The sequence below is a fragment of the Cherax quadricarinatus genome, chromosome 15 (genome assembly GCF_038502225.1).
Source record: "Cherax quadricarinatus isolate ZL_2023a chromosome 15, ASM3850222v1, whole genome shotgun sequence".
Taxonomy (NCBI): domain Eukaryota; kingdom Metazoa; phylum Arthropoda; class Malacostraca; order Decapoda; family Parastacidae; genus Cherax; species Cherax quadricarinatus.
The window spans coordinates 9253810-9272322 of NC_091306.1; the positions used below are offsets into that span (position 1 = coordinate 9253810).

At 42.4% G+C, this 18513-nt stretch overlaps 1 protein-coding gene and 1 non-coding gene across 3 annotated transcripts in view; both read left to right on the plus strand.

The window, feature by feature from the left end:
- Window positions 1-7582: 7582 nt before the first annotated feature.
- On the plus strand, window positions 7583-7655 carry TRNAR-CCU (transfer RNA arginine (anticodon CCU)). The gene has a single exon. It is a non-coding gene; the product is annotated as a tRNA-Arg (tRNA).
- Window positions 7656-12373: 4718 nt separating this feature from the next.
- LOC128692016 (transforming growth factor beta regulator 1) overlaps window positions 12374-18513 on the plus strand; it is a 53228-nt gene continuing 47088 nt past the window's right edge. For both annotated transcript variants that reach the window (XM_070085129.1, XM_070085130.1), the window contains exons 1-2: window positions 12374-12642; window positions 18176-18277. In XM_070085129.1, the coding sequence (XP_069941230.1) occupies window positions 18179-18277 (99 nt within the window). In that variant the 5' untranslated portion in view covers window positions 12374-12642; window positions 18176-18178. The remainder of the gene's footprint in view (window positions 12643-18175; window positions 18278-18513) is intronic.

Here is an 18513-nt window from a genome sequence, read left to right on the forward strand (position 1 = left end):
TGCCCTGGGGAGGTGTCCTGGGGAGGTGTCCGGGGGAAGTGTCCTGGCGAGGTGTCCTGGGGAGGTGTTCCTGTCTCAATGTCCTGGGGAGGTGTCCTGGGGAGGTGTCCTGGGGAGGTGTTCCTGTCTCAGTGTCCTGGGGAGGTGTCCTGGAGAGGTGTTCCTGCCTCAGTGTCCTGGGGAGGTGTTCCTGCCTCAGTGTCCTGGGGAGGTGTTCCTGTCTCAGTGTCCTGGGGAGGTGTTCCTGTCTCAGTGTCCTGGGGAGGTGTTCCTGTCTCAGTGTCCTGGGGAGGTGTTCCTGCCTCAGTGTCCTGGGGAGGTGTTCCTGTCTCAGTGTCCTGGGGAGGTGTTCCTGTCTCAGTGTCCTGGGGAGGTGTTCCTGTCTCAGTGTCCTGGGGAGGTGTTCCTGCCTCAGTGTCCTGGGGAGGTGTTCCTTTCTCAGTGTCCTGGGGAGGTGTTCCTGTCTCAGTGTCCTGGGGAGGTGTTCCTATCTCAGTGTCCTGGGGAGGTGTTCCTGTCTCAGTGTCCTGGGGAGGTGTTCCTGTCTCAGTGTCCTGGGGAGGTGTTCCTGTCTCAGTGTCCTGGGGAGGTGTTCCTGTCTCAGTGTCCTGGGGAGGTGTTCCTGTCTCAGTATCCTGGGGAGGTGTTCCTGTCTCAGTGTCCTGGGGAGGTGTTCCTGTCTCAGTGTCCTGGGGAGGTGTTCCTGCCTCAGTGTCCTGGGAGGTGTTCCTGTCTCAGTGTCCTGGGGAGGTGTTCCTGCCTCAGTGTCCTGGGGAGGTGTTCCTGCCTCAGTGTCCTGGGGAGGTGTTCCTGTCTCAGTGTCCTGGGGAGGTGTTCCTGCCTCAGTGTCCTGGGGAGGTGTTCCTGTCTCAGTGTCCTGGGGAGGTGTTCCTGCCTCAGTGTTCTGGGGAGGTGTTCCTGCCTCAGTGTCCTGGGGAGGTGTTCCTGCCTCAGTGTCCTGGGGAGGTGTTCCTGTCTCAGTGTCCTGGGGAGGTGTTCCTGTCTCAGTGTCCTGGGGAGGTGTTCCTGTCTCAGTGTCCTGGGGAGGTGTTCCTGCCTCAGTGTCCTGGGGAGGTGTTCCTGTCTCAGTGTCCTGGGGAGGTGTTCCTGCCTCAGTGTCCTGGGGAGGTGTTCCAGTCTCAGTGTCCTGGGGAGGTGTTCCTGCCTCAGTGTCCTGGGGAGGTGTTCCTGTCTCAGTGTCCTGGGGAGGTGTTCCTGTCTCAGTGTCCTGGGGAGGTGTTCCTGTCTCAGTGTCCTTGGGAGGTGTTCCTATCTCAGTGTCCAGGGGAGGTGTTCCTGCCTCAGTGTCCTGGGGAGGTGTTCCTGTCTCAGTGTCCTGGGGAGGTGTTCCTGTCTCAGTGTCCTGGGGAGGTGTTCCTGTCTCAGTGTCCTCGGTTGGTGTTCCTGCCTCAGTGTCCTGGGGAGGTGTTCCTGTCTCAGTGTCCTGGGGAGGTGTTCCTGTCTCAGTGTCCTGGGGAGGTGTTCCTGTCTCACTGTCCTGGGGAGGTGTTCCTGCCTCAGTGTCCTGGGGAGGTGTTCCTGTCTCAGTGTCCTGGGGAGGTGTTCCTGTCTCAGTGTCCTGGGCAGGTGTTCCTGTCTCATTGTCCTGGGGAGGTGTTCCTGTCTCAGTGTCCTGGGGAGGTGTTCCTGTCTCAGTGTCCTGGTGAGGTGTTCCATTCTCAGTGTCCTGGGGAGGTGTTCCTGTCTCAGTGTCCTGGGGAGGTGTTCCGGTCTCAGTGTCCTGGGGAGGTGTTCCTGTCTCAGTGTCCTGGGGAGGTGTTCCTGCCTCAGTGTCCTGGGGAGGTGTTCCTGTCTCAGTGTCCTGGGGAGGTGTTCCTGCCTCAGTGTCCTGGGGAGGTGTTCCTGCCTCAGTGTCCTGGGGAGGTGTTCCTGTCTCAGTGTCCTGGGGAGGTGTTCCTGCCTCAGTGTCCTGGGGAGATGTTCCTGTCTCAGTGTCCTGGGGAGGTGTTCCTGTCTCAGTGTCCTGGGGAGGTGTTCCTGTCTCAGTGTCCTGGGGAGGTGTTCCTGCCTCAGTGTCCAGGGGAGGTGTTCCTGTCTCAGTGTCCTGGGGAGGTGTTCCTGTCTCAGTGTCCTGGGGAGGTGTTCCTGTCTCAGTGTCCTGGGGAGGTGTTCCTGTCTCAGTGTCCTGGGGAGGTGTTCCTGCCTCAGTGTCCTGGGGAGGTGTTCCTGTCTCAGTGTCCTGGGGAGGTGTTCCTGCCTCAGTGTCCTGGGGAGGTGTTCCTGTCTCAGTGTCCTGGGGAGGTGTTCCTGCCTCAGTGTCCTAAGGAGGTGTTCCAGTCTCAGTGTCCTGGGGAGTTGTTCCTGCCTCAGTGTCCTGGGGAGGTGTTCCTGTCTCAGTGTCCTGGGGAGGTGTTCCTGTCTCAGTGTCGTGGGGAGGTGTTCCTGTCTCAGTGTCCTCAGGAGGTTTTCCTGTCTCAGTGTCCTGGGGAGGTGTTCCTGCCTCAGTGTCCTGGGGAGGTGTTCCTGTCTCAGTGTCTTGGGGAGGTGTTCCTGTCTCAGTGTCCTAGGGAGGTGTTCCTGTCTCAGTGTCCTGGGGAGGTGTTCCTGCTTCAGTGTCCTGGGGAGGTGTTCCTGTCTCAGTGTCCTGGGGAGGTGTTCCTGTCTCAGTGTCCTGGGGAGGTGTTTCTGTCTCAGTGTCCTGGGGAGGTGTTCCTGCCTCAGTGTCTTGGGGAGGTGTTTCTGTCTCAGTGTCCTGGGCAGGTGTTCCTGCCTCAGTGTCCTGGGGAGATGTTCCTGTCTCAGTGTCCTGGGGAGGTGTTCCTGTCTCAGTGTCCTGGGGAGGTCTTCCTGTCTCAGTGTTCTGGGGAGGTGTTCCCGTCTCAGTGTCCTGGGAAGTATTCCTGCCTCAGTGTCCTGGGGAGGTGTTCCTGTCTCAGTGTCCTGGGGAGGTGTTCCTGTCTCAGTGTCCTGGGGAGGTGTTCCTGCCTCAGTGTCCTGGGAGGTGTTCCTGTCTCAGTGTCCTGGCGAGGTGTTCCTGCCTCAGTGTCCTGGGGAGGTGTTCCTGCCACAGTGTCCTGGGGAGGTGTTCCTGTCTCAGTGTCCTGAGAAGGTGTTCCTGCCTCATTGTCCTGGGGAGGTGTTCCTGTCTCAGTGTCCTGGGGAGGTGTTCCTGTCTCAGTGTCCTGGGGAGGTGTTCCTGCCTCAGTATCCTGGGGAGGTGTTCCTGTCTCAGTGTCCTGGGGAGGTGTTCCTGCCTCAGTGTCCTGGGGAGGTGTTCCTATATCAGTGTCATAGGGAGGTGTTCCTACATCGGTGTCCTGTGGAGGTGTTCCTACATCAGTGTCATGGGGAGGTGTTCCTGCCTCAGAGTCCTGGGGAGGTGTTGCTGCCTCAGTGTCCTGGGGAAGTGTTCCTGCCTCAGTGTCCTGGGGAGGTGTTGCTGCCTCAGTGTCCTGGGGAAGTGTTCCTGCCTCATTGTTCTGGGGAGGTGTCCCTGCCTCAGTGTCCTGGGGAGGTGTCCCTGCCTCAGTGTTCTGGGGAGGTGTTGCTGCCTCATTGTCCTGGGGAAGTGTTCCTGCCTCAATGTCCTGGGGAGGTGTCCCTGCCTCAGTGTCCTGGGGAGGTGTCCCTGCCTCAGTGTCCTAGGGAGGTGTCCCTGCCGCAGTGTCCTGGGGAGGTGTCCCTGCCTCAGTGTCCTGGGGAGGTGTTCCTGCCTCAGTGTCCTGGGGAGGTGTTCCTGCCTCAGTGTCCTGGGGAGGTGTTCCTGCCTCAGTGTCCTGGGGAGGTGTTCCTGCCTCAGTGTCCTGGGAGGTGTCCCTGCCTCAGTGTCCTGGAGAGGTGTCCCTGCCTCAGTGTCCTGGGGAGGTGTCCCTGCCTCAGTGTCCTGGGGACGTGTTCCTGCCTCAATGTCCTGGGGAGGTGTTCCTGCCTCAGTGTCCTGGGGAGGTGTTCCTGCCTCAGTGTCCTGGGGAGGTGTTCCTGCCTCAGTGTCCTGAGGAGGTGTTCCTGCCTCAGTGTCCTGGTGAGGTTTTCCTGCCTTAGTGCCCTGGTGAGGTGTTCCTGCGTCAGTGTCCTGGGGAGGTGTTCCTGCCTCACTCTCCTGGGAGGTGCTCCTACCTTAGTGCCCTGGTGAGGTGTTTCTACCTCAATACCCTGGGGAGATATTGAGGTGTTCCTGCCTCAGTGTCCTGGGGAGGTGTTCCTACATCAGTGTCATAGGGAGGTGTTCCTACATCGGTGTCCTGTGGAGGTGTTCCTACTTCAGTGTCCTTTAGAGGTGCTCTTACCTCAGTGTCCTGGGGAGGTGTTCCTACTTCATTGTCCTGTGGAGGTGTTCCAACCTCAGTGTCCTGGGGAGGTGTTCCTACCCCAGTATCCTGGTGAGATTTTCCTGCCTTAGTGTCCTGTGGAGGTGTTCCTACTTCACTGTCCTTTGGAGGTGCTCTTACCTCAGTGTCCTGGGGAAATGTTTCTACCTCAGTGTCCTGGGGAGATGTTCCTGCCTCAGTGTCCTGGGAAGGTATTCCAACTTCAGTGTCCTTTAGAGGTGTTCCTACTTTAGTGTCCTGGGGAGTTGTTTCTACCTCAGTGTCCTGGGGAGGTGTTTCTACCTCAGTGTCCTGGGGAGATGTTCCTGCCTCAGTGTCCTGGGGAGATGTTTCAGCCTCATTGTCCTGGGGAGATGTTCCTACTTCAGTGTCCTGGGGAGGTGTTTCTACCTTAGTGTTCTGAGGAGGTGTCTCTAACCCCCCTCTTGATAGCCGTCAACCTTCCAGGTTATACAAAGGCTTAGAATTTTCTTGACACGGAAGAAATTGTCTCTGTAAAAATATATATATATATATATATATATATATATATATATATATATATATATATATATATATATATATATATATATATATATATATATATATATATATATATATATATATATATATATATATATATATATATATATATATATATATATATATATATATATATATATAAGTACATTACGTAGATTTAGCCATAATGAAATAAAGTCAAACGCTGATTTATTTCTGATTATAAGAGACATTCTTCATTTGATTTACAGAAATCAATTTGATAAATAATTTGACATGTAAAAATTTTCACGACTTAGAATGAAGGTTCCTTTGAGGGAAACACAAGAACACTAGAAGTTTATATTCGACCAGAAGATGCATTCTCTAGTTGGCAGAATCTAACAAAATTTGCATCTAAGAGGCTAAGTCCATAAAAAAAATTAACTCATTTAGATGAATCTGCCATTAAAGATTTATTTTAACTAGAGGAAAGCTCTAAGCCAGCAAGGGGGAAATATAGCGCCTGTGGAATAGGAAACATTCTGATATGATCCAAGGAAGGTGAAGATAAGTGCTGTTCCTTCTCTCAAGCGGCACTCAACAGCATCAAGGCAAAATAATGCAATAATGTAAAAATAATAATATACAATTTAGAGATCAAAAGTGGCAGATATACACAGTAGTGGTGGCCCGTGGCCTGGAAGGCACTCTCGCTTCACACGCTGAGATCCGGGTTCGATTCCCGGAAAGGGTAGAAACATTGGGCATGTTTCCTTACACCAGTTGTCCCTTCACTCATCAGTTATAATAGGTACCTGGGTGTTAGTCGACTAGTATAGGTCTTATCCTGGGATAAAACTGACCTAATTGGCCCGAAATGCTCAGTATAACAAGGGGTTTCCTATATAGTACTATGTCATTGATGTCAGCCAGGACTGTATACCTTGTATATGTACTTGTAGAAATAAAGATAAGAACACCAACCTCCCAGGTATGATACACGACTGTTAAGTTTATGAAGCCTACCAGACAGACTAGGCTCTATGTCAAAGCGATAAATTTTAGTAATGGTTTATGTAAATTAGGACAGAGGGTCACTTTTACTTGTCAGTTGTTCCTGAATCTTCATTTAATAATGGTTGTCCTGGGTTGAAATTTTGAAGCGGATTAATTAAGGTATTCTGAACATATAAACAAAAGCCTTGGAAAAAAAATAGAAATAACAGGAGTTTTCAATATTTCTCTATTTTCTTTTTGAAGTTTTGTTCTTTTTAATATTCTCTACAATCCTCTGAGGAAAAAAAATAAGGATTTTGTTTTTTTAAAAAAATCATACAAATTCTATAAAATATGTAAATAGGCGCCTATAAAGCCAAAATTCAATTTTAAAAAAATTCTTCCGGTAAAGGTTATATAAGGTTCGTCAGAAAACAGGACAAGTGTTGCCTGACCCGCCGTTGGGGCTTTTGGTCATCTGACCGAGGCCTTCCGCTGGCTTACCGGTCTTCCCCTCTAAAAATTATGGTTACAGTTATAACTATATATAAATTCACCTAATCTAAATCTAATCTATAAATTCACCAACAATGAAGTGTTATTAGATAAAAAATAATTAATAAAATTAGAAATATAAAATGTACATAAGTTAAAGTGATAGAGAAGCTTTATTTAAACAAAGGCCATCATCAATGAAAGTTTGAAGCCTATCAAAAGAGTATTATTATTATAATCAAGGGGGAAGCGCTAAACCCGGAGGATTATACAGCGCCTGGGGGGGGGATGTGGAAGGCATTCAGGCTTAATTCGGGGAACTGGAGCACAGATCCAATTCCCTAAATCAAGAGCCCCTCACCAACATCAAGGAACCTTCCTTGAGGGGATCAAAAGAGTAATTGCTTGGAATCCAACGATTTCAAGTTCCTTTACCAGTGTTCGTAAATTTATAATCTCTTCTTTCTTAAGAAATCTATTAACTTTAATATTTTGAAGGTAATGAGACACTCTGTACTTTATGAATGGAAATCAATATCACTTTTTATTTAACAAACTGGGACGTATAGACCCCAGTAACAACGTGAACTTTACTTTCGAAGAAACATACCATGGGCTGAAAATTTGAAGCCGCTCGGAAGAAGCATTCTTCAGTTATCGCATAGATTCTAACGATTCCAGATTTCATTTGTCAACGCACTATTTTTTTTTTTAAGTTATGGGAACCATTCCAGGGTGCTGGAAATGGGTTCAATAACATTGGTCATAGGGCACCTACACATGTCAGTTATGCATAGAATGTAGCCCTAGTTACCGTACACCAACGTTGAGAGTTTTAAGCTGATCTGCTGAGGCTTCCTCGTGTTATGAGTGAAATAAAAATTGTAAGTTGGAGGAGGGGAAAAAGGAAAAAATAAATCTGGCAACCACTTACAGGTTTCCCTTCGGGAATACATATTTCTACATAATTTGCTACTGTAACAGTTTCGAATGATGTAAATGATAACATCCCCATCTTATCCCATGAGGGACCAGGGATCGCATAGGTGAAACCTTGTGTTTGTTCCCTTACACCTGTTACCACTGATCACCTAGCAATAAGTAGGTACCTGGGTGTTTTACCTGGAATTTACCTGGAGAAGGTTTCGGGGGTCAACGCTCCCGTGTTAGTAGACTGTTTTGGGTCGCAGGCTGGGGAAGAAGCTTAAAAGACCCCCATGAAAATAAGACCGACAGTCCCCGATGATGCACTGACTTTATAGTTATCCTGGGTTACTTATCCTTCAGGGTAAATATTCAAACAAAATCTCATCCGTCAAGCCCCTGTGGCCCAATGGATAAGGCATTGGCCTCCTAAGCCAAGGATTGTGGGTTCGAGTCCCACCAGGGGTTCATTATAGGTGTCCCGTACCTCGATTGCTATAGTTTGATCCCCAGTGTGGGTGTCAACATTAAAACGTTGTTTCCTTAAGACACCTAGAAACTTTATTCAGGTAAAGATAGATACACATAAATACAGTTGTATAAATTTTAATACATAGCAGCATGTGTAGATTACCTAGGATAACCCCAAAAAGTTAAACAAAATGACTTATTTCCACTGGGATCCTTGTAATATATTTTTTAGAGCTTAAAACTGAAAACAGCTAGTAACTCTAAAAATACTGTCGATAAAGGTTTTGATTCGGTGTTGCTGATCTTGACAATTTGTTTCCTGTTGCCCAGGTAGGACTTAAACCACTTTACAGAAAAAGAAAAAAAAACATACCACGGGCGGGAATAGAACCCGCGATCAGAGAGTCTCAACAGAACCTATGCCGATAACTTGTTTCTTACATAATTTATTATGGTTGATTGCATCGAAGGTCTTTTGCAAGTCTAAGGTCACCATGCTTATGAGATTCCTTTGCGACATTTCAGTTCTCATGTAGTCCATCATATTAATTAGGAAGATGTCGGTCGAGTAGGATCTCATAAAACTTGACAGGTAACTAGGGAGAATGCATTTGACATTATTATTATTATTATTATTATTATTATTATTATTATTATAATCAAAAAGAAGCGCTAAGCCACAAGGGCTATACAGCGAGCAATGTATTTGACAGTACACCGCCTTCTCTAGAATTTTAAGAACATAAGAAATAAAGAACACTGCAGCAGGCCTACTGGCCTATGCGGGACAGTTCCATGTCATCCCCCAGCTTAGACCAATGGCCCACCCAGTCAGGTCACCTCCACTTAAGGAAGGAGCACGGCTTCTGACCCAGTAGCACCTGCTAATCAGGTCCAACTCACACCTACCCACACCCACTCATGTGTTTATCTAAACTATTTTTAAAACTACACAACGTCTTAGCTTCTATGACGGTACTCGGGAGTTTGATCCACTCATTCACAACTCTATTACCAAACCAATGCTTTCCTATATCCTTCCTGAACCTGAATTTTTTCCAGCTTAGAACCATTGCTGCGAGTCCTGTCTTGGCTAGATATTTTTCAGCACGCTATTTACATTCCCTTTATTTATTCCTGTCTTCCATTTATACACCTCGATCATATCCCCCCTAATTCTACGCTTTTCGAGAGAGTGCAGATTCAAGGTCCTCAGTCTATCTTCATAGGGAAGATTTCTGATACATGGGATCAACTTTGTCATCCTCCTTTGTACGTTTTCCAGTGCATTTATATTCATTCTGTAATATATCATACTGAGTATACTAACAGGCTTATAGTTGCTGACATCAGAACTATTTTTCTTGAAGATATGAGTAACTCTGGCCTCCTTGAACCCCTCCGGTACGGTATTAGTGGTGATGGACAAATATATTCTGTGCGTAATGGGGACTGGCAATTCTGAGGCGCCTTCTTTGAGGAACTTAGGTGGGATTATCTGAATTGGTTCTCTTAGTTGGGTTTAACTTAGTTCTTTTTGCACGAAGTCATAAGATACACCAACTACTTGGGAACTGTTTGGGGTGAAGCCTTTATTAGTGTTGTATGTTTTAAACTTATTAGAGTCTGTGTTAAAGGTATTTGAGGCAACGGGCAGTTTACTTACTAGTGTTGATGCAACAGTTGTGTAGTATGAATTTAAACAATTTGTCACTTTAGTTGTTCATGGCATACCTCGTTATCGATATTTAGCACTATGTTAGATCTATCTACGGGTTTACGGTTATTCCCTAGCTCTTTTAGGTGTTGCCAGAGCTTTCTGGAGTTATTCTTGTATCCGATTTTTGAGCAATAGTGCCTTGCCTTTGCTCCTTTTACAAGCCTCTGCACTCTGTTCCTCACTCTTTGGAATTCATTTAGCGCTACAATATTCTGTCTGTCTTGAATATTGCTTCCCCCAATGAAAAGCAGGGGTCCCACTAGCACGATGAGACAACACAATAAGTGTCAGGGGCCCAAGACTGTTCAATTGCCTCCCAGCATACATAAGAGGGATTACCAATAGACCCCTGGCTGTCTTCAAGCAGGCACTGGACAAGCACCTAAAGTCAGTACCTGACCAACCGGGCTGTAGTTCGTACGTCAGTTTACGTGCGGCCAACAGTAACAGCCTGGTTGATCAGGCCCTGATCCACCATGAGGCCTGGTCACGGACCGGGCCGCGGAGGCGTTGACCCTCAAAGCCCTCTCCAGGTATACTCCAGGTACCCCTGAATTTGATATTATCTAATATCTCAGCAGTAATCCAGGGTTCAGTTCTTCATTTAATCCTAACCTCTGCGGTGCAATATTATCAAGGATGGCAGTGAACATGGTTTTGAATTTTGCCGAGGCATCATTACGTCCCTGCAAATTATTATTACACTCCAGTCACAGTTATGTGGCCTATTTACCAATGTTTCTTTACCGTAGTTTCTAGCTGACCTGCTGTCCCTAATCACCTAGCAGACCATACCCCCGGCCGGGATTGAACCCGCGGTCATAGAGTCTCAAAACTCCAGCCCGTCGCGTTAGCCACGCGACGGGCTGGAGTTTTGAGACTCTATGACCGCGGGTTCAATCCCGGCCGGGGGTATGGTTTGTTTGCAATCGTGTAATTACGATTTCTTGAGTCATCACCTAGCAGTAAAATAAGGACCTGGGTGATAGTCGACTGGTGTGGGTCGCATCCTGGGGACAAAACTGACCTAATTTGCCCGAAATGCTTTGCATAACAAGGGGTTTTCTATATAGAAGTATACTTTGCACATGTACTTGTAGAAATAACAATAATAATAATAATAATAATAATAATAATAATAACAATAATAATAATAATAATAATAATAATAATAATAATAATAATAATGTACATTTTTATATGTATAGAGCATGTGTCCCCTCAACCCCATTAAAAAAGAGAGCTTTTGTATATAATATTTTCAAAACCCAAATAAAAACCTGCTGATGTATAATACAGCTCAGGCTGTAGTGACCTTAATTAGGTAATCCACACATATGCTGCTATGTGTGATAATTTGTGTAATTGTATTTATGTGTACCTATACCTGAATAAACTTGGTGCTGCTTTAGCGTGCGGTCTACCAGCTCCGCATGCTAACCTAACCTAACATAACATAACATAACATAACATAACATAACCTAACCTAACCTAACCTAACATAACATAACATAACATAACATAACATAACCTAACCTAACCTAACCTAACCTAACCTAACCTAACCTAACATAACATAACATAACCTAACCTAACCTAACCTAATCTAACATATCATAACATAACATAACATAACATAACATAACCTAACCTAACCTAACCTAACATAACATAACCTAACCTAACCTAACCTAACCTAATCTAACATATCATAACATAACATAACATAACATAACCTAACCTAACCTAACCTAACCTAATCTAACATATCATAACATAACATAACATAACATAACATAACATAACCTAACCTAACCTAACCTAACCTAACCTAACATAACATAACCTAACCTAACCTAACCTAACCTAACCTAATCTAACATATCATAACATAACATAACATAACATAACATAACATAACATACCTAACCTAACCTAACCTAACCTAACATAACATAACCTTACCTAACCTAACCTAATTTAACCTAACCAGGTTAGGTTAGGTAAAAGAGGTTAGCACAGATAAAAAAAAAATTATAACATAAAGGGTAGACCGCAGACTACGAATACTGTGGTAGACCGCACGCTAAAGTAGCACCATAAACTTACTGATATGTATGATAATTATCATACACAGCAGCATATTTGTAGAGAATCTAGGATAACCCCAAAAAATCAGAATGTCTTATTTCCATTGGTGGACAGAAGACATGCTTACTCAGGGAGTGAGACGCTTTTATGCCTGGTATCCACCTGATCTAACTTGGGCATCTCATGTTCCCGTTTCTCTTTATGAAAGAAACTTACTGTCTGCTTTAAATAAAAAACGGATGTATAACTTAAACAAACTATGATCAATTTCTCTAGTATTAAGTAGTCTGTAAGCCATTAATTTAGTCTGCCTATAATGACTTGGCATGACAATGGCTCTCTTTGCACTGCAACTCATTACTGTAACTACAGAATCTCAGTGTAAACCTGCAAAGAAATAAAAATTGTATTGTATTATATTATTGTATTTGTTTTTAGTTCACGTCCACATTTGTTCATCATATGGAACAGACTTCCAGCACATGTCAAAGCCAGTCATAGCATGAACCAGTTCAAGAAGAGTGCCAAAAGGTGTCTGATGAATGTAGCTACAGAAAGGGAGGGGAATGATTTTCTATTTTTTAGCTAACATACGTGTAAATTTTACCTTATTCCTAGTAATGACCCTCGTATTGTAGATAGTCTTAATGACCCTCGTGTAGTAGATAGTCTTTTTAGTATGATAATAAGATGTTATCTTCATTATAGAATAATAAGAAAATATTATAACCTTTATATTATAATAATAAGGTAAAAGGACCCAAATGGAAATAAGTCACTCTGTCTGACTTTTTTGGGTTATCCTAGGTTCTCTACACATATGCTGCTATGTATGATAATTCCATGTAACTGTATTTGTGTATACCTGAATAAACTTACTTACATTCCTCCCTGACTCCCGGGAGGCTGGCACATTAAGGCGCACGTTATAGTGGTCCTTAACAACCCCAACAAGGAAAACGAAAAGAATTTTCTCATTAATTTATTTATTTATTTATTTAACTATATATTTAGTCATTCTACACGTATGGAGAACTAGAGCCACACTACAACCCATCCAGTCATCAAAAAAAAAGAGAAAATTTTCAGTAAATAGCTGCAGGTACTGAGGAAAGCATGAGTCTTGGCTGCCAGTAGACACTCCACCAACCACTAGATTAGAGAATACAATTAGTAAGTTTTTTTTTTCCTTTCATTTGTTACGTTAATTTTTTTTTTTGGGGGGGGCTATAGGCACACAAGAGCTATGGGAACGTGTATAGATATAATATATTATGTAGCTTTAAGGCAGGATAGCACAAAAGTCAAGCAGTTTGGCTTGGTTTTCCATTGGGGTCAATTACTCCCATCAAGGTAAGTGCTTGGTGCCGGTGAGGGGCTCTTGATCCAAGAAATTAAGCTTATCCTCTCCTTCTTTGGGGGATACCTGATTAACGCCCATTACTCTTAGGGATTTAGTGCTTCCCCCAGGGATTACTGAGCTTCACTCAGCCTCTCTCTAGGGAGGGTCCTTGATCTAAGGAATTATATTGGGATTCCCTTCCTTGGATCAAACCTAAATGCTTCCCATTCCCCTAGGCACTATGAAACCCCTGGGTTAGTAAGTTAATTTAGGTATGGGTACACATTAGTACAATTATCATAGTGTAAATTTTCTAGGATAGCCCCGTGGCCTGGTGGCTAAAGCTCTCACTTCACACGGCGAGGGTCTGCGTTTGATTCCTAGCAAGGGTAGAAACACTGGGCATGTTTCCTTACACCAGTTGTATATATTCTCCATTAGTGGAATGGGTACCTGGGTGTTAGTCGACTGGTGTGGGTCGCATCCCGGGACAAAACTGATCTAATTTGCTTGAAATGCTCTGCATAACAAGCAGCTTTCTATATAGTAGTATGTCATCGATGTCAACTAGGCCTGTATGCCTTGTACATGTAGAAATATAGATATTATTATTATTATTATTATTATTATTATTATTAAATATCTAAACTTCTACCTAGGTTCTTTACACTATGAGCTCAATGCTCTACCACTGAATTATGAAGTAACTTCACCCACTGATCTATGAAGTACAGTACAAGTATTTATATTTTGAATTTAATAATCACAGAGCTACTAAATATATTACATTGCTATTACATTTATGGGGGAGTGCGATGGAAATAAATGGTATCAAATACCGACACAATGGAAATATAAACATATGTGCAGTATAGTTAGTTAGTTAGTTTAATATGTTTATTATGCACCCCATACCCATCCTGTGGGCGGTAGTCAAAAGATTACAGAGGTACATAATTGGTCCAGGGACTGGACTCCAAAGTTTTGATAGCTGAGCAAGTTACAGAGGTAATGAACTCACAATTTACAAAGGTAATGAACTCACAATTTACAAAGGTAATGAACTCACAATTTACAAAGGTAATGAACTCCAGGTAAGTCTGGTCACAATCATGACAAGTTACAAAGGTATTTACAGATTACAGAGGTACGTAATGGGTCCAGGGACTGGGCCCCCAAAGTTTTGATAGCTGAACTAGGTACAAAGGTAATGAGCTCACAAGTTACAAAGGTAATGAATTCTGTAGAATGGTTACTTACGTTTATACTTTGGCTACAATCATGAACAAATTATAGAGTAATGAGCAATTCACACTTCCACACCCGGTCACAACTGTAATGAGTTATTGGTGCAGTATAATGTGATCCTTTATTGACAACGTTTCACCCACACAGTGGGCTTTATTAAGTCACAAACAGATCTGTTTGTGATTTGATTAAGCCCACTGTGTAGGCGAAATGTTGTCAATAAAGGATCACATTATACTGCATATGTGTTTGTATTTCCATGGGGGAGTGCCAAAACCATAGGGGTCATACAGTGCCAGGTGGAATGGAAGGCATTCAGGCTTGATTCAAGGGGTATTGGTCCACTTCCTTTGATCAAGAGCCCCTCATCAGCATCAAGGAACCTCCCTTGAGAGGCATTCTAAATAGAATCATTACAGATATGCACAGGTGACATTTTATCCAAATAGCATAGGCCAGTAGGCCTGCTGCATTGCTCCACCTTTCTTATGTTCTTATGTAAGCTTATGTCTTATGTACTCCTCCATAACCTGTGTCAATATAGAGTAAGAATTAAGAATTAGGATTAGTCTGCCTGAAATGCCTAGGCATGCTAGTGGCCTTCTTTGTAATTAATATTTTATATGTAAACCACACATTGTAAGCTTTGCAAGGAAATCAATATTTTCATTTTCATTTTCAAGCTAAGATGTAACCTTTCTTAGTAAGTATTATATCTAGGACAGTAGTAGTTGCTGAAGCATCGAGTGTGGTGATAAGCTGTGTGGGCTTCCATAAGTATTTCTATGCAAGGTGATGGTCATTAAACTTTCTTCTGTACCTTACTGCATAGGAAAGACTTAAGAGAATAATTATTATTACAGTATTACATTCTTGGGGGAGAGGGAGAGTGCTAAACTGGAATTAAGTTAGAAAGTTTATTTAGGTACAGATACACACAAATGCAATTATCATACACAGTTTAACATATGAGTATATAAATTACCTATGATATTGTAACTGATTTTCACACAGTTGAGTTACTGAGCTGTTTTAACTTTTTAAGGTTTAAATAAGATATTATAAAGACCCCAATGGAAATAAGTCATTGACTTTTTTGGGACTATCCTAGATAATTTACACTATGATAATTGTATTTATGTCTACCTATACCTGAATTAACTTACTAACCCAGAGGTTTTGTACAGTTGCCTGGGGGACTGGGAGGCATTTAGGTTCAATCCAAGGAAAGGGATCACAGTTCAATTCCTTAGATCGAGGACCCTCCTTTGAGGGAGGCTGAGTGAAGCTCAGTAACCCCTGGGGTCATTGTTTCATTGATTCTCTGTGTATAGTAAATGGTCTGTATTTTAAATCTCTGATATCTCGCTTACCTTGAAAGCTGTGAGCATGATGTTATTCTAGGCAAGAGCAGTAATGCCCTGAAGAAGTGATGGCTAGACTGTATGCTGAATATACCTCCTCCATAGGCCAGCTGGTACTAGAAAATGCCTTTAATCTCATTTATGTTACCAAGTCATCAATTAGTCAGAAGTCTTCAATATTATCCTACTGGCAAGTTCTTCCATATAAAAATTTAGTGAAACTATTGGCAGGAACTAGCCTAGCCTAACCTAAACATAAATTATATTTCCATCCCCTTCTGGGATCAAAATATATGGACCAATTAATTTTCCGAGTTTGTCTCCATGTGGGTTATTACTGAGCACTGACAAATGTTCATTATACTTTAGTTATTTATAAATTATATTGTTATCTTTTAACAAATCTTCAAAATTGCCACCTGGATAACTCACTGACGTCATTCATTTGAAAAGTAGGTGGCATCTCTGCATGGCTTCCCAGACTTTGCATAGCCTCAAGAATAGTATTTGCATTTTTTTTTAGTTTAATTGCTTCTTTTGTGGCTATTCTGTTTTTCTGTGTTTTCAGTGTTATTTCTCTCTTGGTGATAGTATACTTCCTCAGGTTCTAGTATATGTATATATTTAATTTTTTGATGGTGCTGTAATGTTTATTTTCCATGGCATTCCACAAAATTTTTTTATCTTGCATGGAAATGCCCATACTTATGTAATGCTGGTGTTATATTGGTCTTCAACCAATTTACATTTTGTTTTGCTTGTCTATGTAAGCAAGGTTTTAATGTAAATTACCTAGGATAACCCAAGAAAGTCAGGCTGAGTGACTTATTTCCATTGAGGCTGTTTCACCCAATATATATGTCAGGTAGGCTAGCTTAGAATGTCTTTTCATGTTTGTTTTTCAGTACAGTTAGAACATTTGACATTTATCTTTGTATTTTTTCCATGTATACAGTCACAACTTGCAGCTTTTATTCCATTGTTCTTCCTTGCTAAGTCTAAAAGGGTTTATGACCTCAGATAGCACATTAAAACACAAGATATTTGTTGCAAAACCACAACCTCTTTGAGGTACAGTACAGGCAAGCCCCACTTATACAGCAGGGTAGGTTCCAGGTTACTGTTGTAAAGTAAAACAGCCTTCTTTTCATTTTCAAACACATATAAAAGCCCGATAACGTGTTTACACTATCATATACAGTGGACCCTCGCCTAACGAACGCATCGCATAACGTTAAATTCGCCTAACAATACATTTTAACGCTAACATTTTGCCTCGGCTAACGCTAAAAAACTCGCCTAACGATATTTGTTCTCGGGTACCAATTAATATCATTAGGTGAGGGTCCACTGTATTAAGTGAACAATAGAGGTAGGCCTAAAAAATGCATATACAGTACACATATTACCTACCTTAAAATATTTTCATCCTTAGTTTATAGTGAGTGGGGAATATATTTACAGTATTGTAGGAAGTCTGAACAAATGAAGAATGGGTATAATTGAAAACTACTGTACTGTATTAGCAAAACGCTGTAAAGGAAAGCACTGTAAAGCAGGACCTATGGAAAGCATTTGATACAGTGGAGGTCATGTAAACAGCATGACCTCCACTACTCAGTCTGTGTACAAACCTTTCTCCCACATTAGACAGCATCACAATGGAGTTAATAAAATTTTACTTCAGCTGTGGATGTACTGTATCTGCTGGGTGTGAGTAAATAATGACAACAATGCAGTATGTAAAAATTTGTCTTTAGAAATGTCAGATGTTACTTCAGCTTAATGTTGACATATGTATAAAAATTTAAAAGAAGGAACCGGATTAACTGCTTGTCTAGCAAATAAGTACACTGCATAAACAGTGTAAGAATTTGAAATTTCTGCTTTAAGTAATAGTCATATATCAGCAATAGGTATTTTGTTTTAATGCTTAATGTACAGTAATGTACTAAGTTGCACAGTTACTTCTGTTTAATTTTTAACTTTTATTTTAGTGGAAGCTTATCCATGATTAAAAATGCATGTGATTATTTTTAAGGGTTCTTCTAGCCTCACAGTCTGACCTGAGGCCAGAATTCTTTGTTGATTGCCTGATTAACAAGGCTGCTAGCAACTCTTAAGCCCACATAGCCCTCACAGTCTGACATTGTACAGCCTTCTCAATGCTTACCATAATGATTTCCTCAGAAAAACAGTGGTGCTTTTATTTGTCTTATTGCTAACTGTACAATTCTTGAATTATGAATTATGATTTAAAAAAATTGTTTTCTTCATGCATTATAACCATTATAAAAATGAAATAGTATTTTTTACAATGAAAATTTGTATATAGATGCTTCTTGCTCTACGATGATTCGACTTAAAATATTTTGACTTTACAATGGTACGATAGCGATGCACGCTCAGTACTGTACATTTATTGACAGGATAAACTTGCATTTATTTATTTACTTTTCAGTACTGGTATTTAGTTAAGTAATTATTTGTTTATTTACTTATTCAGTGACAGTAGTTATTTATTTACTTATCATATTCATATTTGATTAGCAATATTTTCAACTTGCAATGGATTCATTGGAACATAGCCCCATTGTAAGTCAAGGAGCACCTGTATTTATCATTGAAGATAATAATCATGATTTTTACTGCCTACATGTTCAAAATTATCCTTATGTTCTTCTTGCAAGTCCACTTTATTTCAGTTTGCTTACTGTTTTTACAAATGATTGCATTACCTAAACTTCTCCAGAGTATGTCATCAGTGTGGAACACAGCAGAAAACCTACTTCTCGGGCCCAGTATGGACTCGGCAAGGAGTAGGGGCAGCCATATATCAGAAGTCACACGTAGGGTAAGTGTCTGTTTACCTCTTCAGTTTAATTTAACCCCTTGACTGTCACAACCCCTAATCCTGAGGTCTCTCCTGGTGTCACAAAAATTTAAAAAAAAATAAATTATTTTTTCATATGAAATGATAGAGAATCTTTTCCCAATGGTAATGACACCAAAAGTACGAAATTTGACGGAAAACTTACAGAATTACGCTCTCGCGAAGTAAGTGACCTCGGCGATATTTACGAATCGGCG